The sequence below is a fragment of the Plasmopara halstedii genome, assembly GCF_900000015.1.
Source record: "Plasmopara halstedii genome assembly, contig: Scaffold_2956, whole genome shotgun sequence".
In the NCBI taxonomy this organism is placed as follows: Eukaryota; Oomycota; class Peronosporomycetes; order Peronosporales; family Peronosporaceae; genus Plasmopara; species Plasmopara halstedii.
Window position 1 is genome coordinate 143148 of NW_020189861.1, and position 5822 is coordinate 148969.

Here is a 5822-nt window from a genome sequence, read left to right on the forward strand (position 1 = left end):
ATTTGAACTCATGGAGTCGGCGAGTCATCATCACACGGGTGTGCATCGTGGTCCGGTTGTAATACTCCCGAAGAGTTCTTCATGCTTGAACTGCCGAGGTCGCCGAGCGAATTTTTGTCCGGTGCTCCAACGACACGCCCCGGGCGATTCAACCAAGCGCCTTCATGTCGTTCAGCAACCACGCCGCCGTCATCTCTGCTTCCTGCTTCAACGTCTGCACATGATCCAGCAGTCCCTTCCTCGCCAGCGTCATGCGCATGGCAAACTCCCACTGGAAGTAGTTGTCGCTTTCCAGGAGGACTTTAGCCTTTTTCATCGACATCAAGGCGGCGTCTTGTAGCTTAGAAGTCTTGTGCGGCTGTTAACGTGTTGAGTAGTGGAAGGCAAATGCCGAAGTGAATTAGTTAGCAGCTACACAATCTACCCTTCCTACATGTCTGTAACTACATTCCTGTGCGCCCTTCTTGTTCCCTGTTCCTCTGCAGTAGCCGCCCTTGATCTTCGCCCTGCGACGCCCCGACAAGATGAATAGTCGCGGGAAGGAGTTTTGGAATTGATTTAGTCACATCCAGCACTCACTTCATTATCACCCAATTAGATCTTGCCATACATGATTTGCGGATCCCAGTCATCAATCGTCGAGTCAGTTTGCTCGTCCAGCTCTTATTACGCGGCGCCACTTCAACACATCATCTCCTCCTTCTCCAATGACTACACAATGTTTACCGTACAAATGAAGCCTTATCAAAACAATAGAATTTCCCCCCCACTCGAGGCCCCTAAGCCTTGAATACTCCTGTCCTTTCTCTGGAGTAAAGGGTTGCTCAGTCACAGCAATTGGCTGAGATGTCGATACATCTTCAGCGCATCACCCAATGTGTGGGTGGCTCGTGTGTTATCGCAGTGTATGTTGAGTAAACCCAGAGATACGTTTGCGTTTATTCTGGGGAGGGTTAAAAATATCGCATTCCTCTCTTTCGTGTGAGCAAAATATGCTTTATATGGCGAGAGTGCTAATTTTTCCTCATGGTTTTCATAAAGGTTGTTATAGAATAAAGGTATTTCAAAGCTTTAATTTTGCTACATAGGCTAGCAGGACAGATGACAACAATTCGATCAATATCAGTAATTTCTTTACTCGCTAAGGCCGAAAATACTTTGTAAAGGTGGCAATGCAATATGACGCAAAGATAATTGGGACATTCAAAGATATCATATAAGGAATGAGCTACACAAATTCAATGAGTACGAATATTTCTCTCCAGCTCCGCGTTCGCCTTATGAATGCGTTGTGAAAAGAATCGCTCACTACGTGATTAACATGTTCTGTTTCAATACAGGTTCCGTAGATGATTTGGTAAATGAAAAGCACGTTGCTGACACTTTGCTTCAAGTGAAGGTCTTGATTCAGGGGGAGATTGCCAAAAACAGCGATGTTGGTAATATACTTTGTCGAAATAGACTGGCCATCTACCGGTAATGGTGACGTTGATAGCCGTAACGTGAGATTCGTTGATCAAGACTATTATCTCAGTATTACTCAAATCACTCCAATAAAGCCAGTAAACAAATTTTTACTGACGGGTTGTCAGCACTTATCTAAGGCCCACAACCTTGCTAAAGCCTTTCCACGTGAACGTGTTTTGTTTTGGTCGCCTATTTTTTGTGCCCACCGAACAGTTTGTATACTTGCATTTCTAGGGAGTATCACGAACCTCATCTTAATTCTGTAATTGCAAATAAATCATGACAAAAATTACGGCGTTGGGTATCTAGTAAATTAAATTTGAATACGAACTGAAAAAGAAGGTGATGATAAAATGCCTTCTCTAACAGCTATACAAATTGATATATAAGTGCTCCTTGTCCCAAAATCTTCCGTTAGCACAAACTAAGTTGCAGCACGAATAGCATCATTAATGCGTGATGCTGTCATTGTCACATCATATGACCTCCACGTGACGTGAATGTTTGATCGTCAATGATTAAGCTGAAAAGTCTCGGCCTTTCGAATCGGTATGGAAAGATTGCTATCTTGCCATTTTTTGAGCGAAATGTGGCGCCAAGGCATCGTGCGCAATGATGCATTCTGTTAAAATCAAAAATGGCGTAGAGCTTAGCGGGTATCGTGAACATGACACAATAATACCTCATTGCAAGTGACCTCTTAACCTTAACTTGATACTCTTCTCTGCTGGTTATCGTCTGCCAAGATATAAACGCATTAGCTTGTATATAGTTTTAAACATCTGCTCTAGGAAACATGGTCTATGGTAAAAGCCAGAGCGTACAGACGCCGTAAATTGGCCTTAGTAATTTGAAGAAGTGAGACTATGAAGCACACGATGCTTTCTTCATTGGCTTAGAATATTAGCCACTACATCGATTCCATCTGCACCACCGGCCTACCAGCAACGCTTTCGCGAGGTCTACCGGTAGGTGATACATTCACTGAAGCAACTCAGAAAGGCTATTTTGTCGGCACCAAAGTCATACTTATCTATATTGGTGAATAAATTATTCAAACATATACACACACTCCAGCACCACTCGCAAGTATTCAATGCGATTCTCCAAATACGATTCCCCGTTCTCTGCACAAGGAAGAATGGCTTTATCGTCGATTTCGGACTGTGCATAACCGCGATATGACCTAAATAGCTTAATCGATGGATAATTAAGCGTCGCTGATGCGCTAGAATTACCTAAGTAGAACCTCCTCATATCCTGAGCTTGCGGGTTAAAGGCGTTCATTTCATTTCACCAGACACCGGTATCATCCATTCAATGCGCTATCACATACCGCATGAAAGTAGTCCACCTCTTGTGTATCCAATATATTTAGTGAAAAATGTCTCTCCCATTACAGCACTTAGCTAAAACTAATTGCCCAGGCGCCATTGCAGCTCATTATTTGGTCTACTCTCTATCAAAAATTCCAGGCGACCAGTTGGGGCTGCGCAACGCTACGCATTTTCCAGATGATATGATGCTCCTTTTGCACAACGCGCAAAGAACACGATACACGACTGCTCTTTTACCAGCATGCAGTACTCAGGGTAATTTCTCACGGAGATTACGTTTTTAATTGGTGCACAGTCCTGATGACTGGTGATCTGTTGGTTCAGAAAGCGCTCACTGAGCAATTTTTGGACACTCGATTTGCTTCTTGTTAAAGATGTGTGCTCGTATGCATAGGCGTGTCAAGGGTACACCGCGGCTAGGCGGGAGACTTCGGATAGATTGATACTATACTGCTTCAGTCTGCGAATGCCGGAGGTACTCCTGCGCCTGCAAACGACTAGGCTCAAACGCATTAGGAGCGGGCGGTGCATCCTTATGAATTTCACGATGGGTTACTAAACTTCTCTATGCATAAGAATTGAGCTTGTTGGGTTCGGTCTGTGCCAAAGCGTTAAGATATCCTTATATTATGGTAAGTTCTCCAATACAATGGCTACCAGAAACCCATGTTGGCGAAACAATTTGTTGGAGAATTGTTTGGCTGTACCTAACTGATTACACTATCTACGGTAGCAGCAAAATGAACCATCTTGCTACGGCTCCAAATTACCACTTGAACGAACGAGTTTTCTCACAGACCGAAAATGGAGCTCATACAAATGGAGTGCCAGCACTCTTTCAGAACAGGCAGGCAGGCCAAGGACGCGAACGCATTTGGCGAAGTTTTTACCCGTTGGCACGTTTCTCACGCCAGACATATGGGCTTACCGTTTACACAATCATGTAAGGCTACCATTATAAAGAGTGCAGTGTCCTATACCTGAGGTTCTCTTTATGAGGTACACTACACGCCGAATGTCATGTGGGACAGTGCTGCACTAAAAGCAAGCTTTAGGGTAATGCTGAGTAATAAAGGAAGCGACATTCTGTAATCAACTTCTTCCATTCTAGATTCTTTGGCAGCGCAAAATACATGACGCGTCTGACCCATACGCTGTACGCGATGACTTCTAATTGATAACAACACCGTTACGACATGCGGCAATTCAGAGTATGGCGGCGCAAAAACACATCCGCAACCACATTAGGCCGAATTGACCCTTAATTCTCCTCGACATCCTCTGTAAGAGATGTTGCGATGATGATGCTATGCCCACACGACGCCTGATCTTTGTATATCACAAACGGCAAAGAACCATGCAGGTATAGCCTCAACTCAACGAGACCATCCCTCACTGCAAGTTCTTTCCTGTCACGAAGTAGATAGCACTTTTCAGAACCTTTCAGCTAGCGTGGCTTACACGCCAACGCATGACCATGACCATTGGCTTGAAGGAAAGCATAGCCTTTTACAAAATACTGAAGCTTTACAGACAATGAGGAATAGCCGGTTGGGATTAGGAAAAAATTAAAGTGGAGGACGCACGAGGCTGAATTTAAGCTTTAAAGGCCCTCCGTTTCGTAGCTAACAATACCAATTTATATCTTTTGATACGGTAAAGGGCAAGAATTCGTGCTTGACGGCATAGTTTGCTCTGTATTAGAGCAATCAGATAAAAACTAGACAGTCTACAATGATATCTGTCTCCGGACAACTTCATCAAAATGTCATTTGACCTTCATCCCGGTGAACGAAATTAATGATGGGAGTTCGTTGGCGCCAAAAGCACACTTGTATATGATGGCGCAGTTTTTTTTAGCCTATACATTTGAGAGGCGGTCTTAGATGTTTACTGTGATCCTCAACATCCGACTTCTATGGCGAGTATATTATCAGACGTGATTGTTGATTTAGCACGATGCGGTGGAGAGCAGCGCCACTACACGTTCAAAGGTCGCTGATATTTTGGATAGATCGCGTGGCACACCAAGCATACTCAGTCATTTTGATCGGACAACTCACTGCATTGAGAAGGATGTCACTATTTCACATAAACACTTATGGATATCCATCAAATAATCAAATACGCTAGACACAACACGTCCGGCCATGCTGCCCGCTACCCATCATTTCTCCTTTTTTCTCAGGCACCGATAAAGGAATTAACAATGTTTTAAAACTGTATCGTGCTCGCACCGAAAGGACATCAATTTCGTCACACTGTTCCCTTGGAAAGGCCATTGTCGAGCAGCGCGGTATTTGGTTTTGGGTACCAAGTCAATTTCATGATGCGCTCCTCTATTTGGAATTAATCACGAGCTGGGACTCTCGTCACCACGTCGTGGTAATCCTGCGATAAAAAAAGAGAACGCCCGTTTGATGCTAGAGAATAGCTAATCACCGCTCACATTAAGCGCTCTTTTTGTGTCCTCGGAGACAGATTCGTTTCTGGCGGATAACGAGCTCAGTTTCGACTCTGGTACTGACTATGCCATATAGCCAGGCCTCTCTAAGTACGGCAATCTATAAATAGAATCCGTATATTCCGTATTTGGTTTTTTTAAATGCTCCGTTTTCTAAAAAAATAAATAAATCATTCTGATCTCCGTCACGCCGTTTCGCCATACTAGGTAGTCACTTCCGTGCTGATTTGTTTTTTTTGTGCATCCATCAAGATGTCTGAGCCCGCAGCAAAGCTCCCTTGTAAAGCTGGTGCCCGTAAGACTCCGTTTCAGACGAAATATATCTTGCAACACGGTCTCTCGATCACCGCTCGTGACCCGCAGTCGTTCCAGGTCGTCGCCCTTCGCTGCCAGTTCTCTATATGCTTTGGTCGTGAAGGTGCTGCCAAGAAATCGTCAACATCGTGGTCACTTGAAGGCCCGCCTTTCAGAACTGACGATTATACGCAGCACCATTGTCTGAATCATAAGAGTAGATGGGAGGAGTATCAAAATCTGTCACCTGAAGAGAAATC

General features: G+C 44.2%; 1 protein-coding gene across 1 annotated transcript; it reads left to right on the forward strand.

Annotated features, from left to right (window-relative positions):
* Positions 1-1433: 1433 nt before the first annotated feature.
* PHALS_06137 (uncharacterized protein) lies at positions 1434-1733 on the forward strand (the record flags this gene model as incomplete). Its single annotated transcript, XM_024719372.1, has 2 exons — positions 1434-1638; positions 1702-1733. The coding sequence occupies 2 exons, from the start codon at positions 1434-1436 to the stop codon at positions 1731-1733; spliced, it is 237 nt and encodes a 78-aa protein (XP_024584677.1).
* Positions 1734-5822: the final 4089 nt, after the last annotated feature.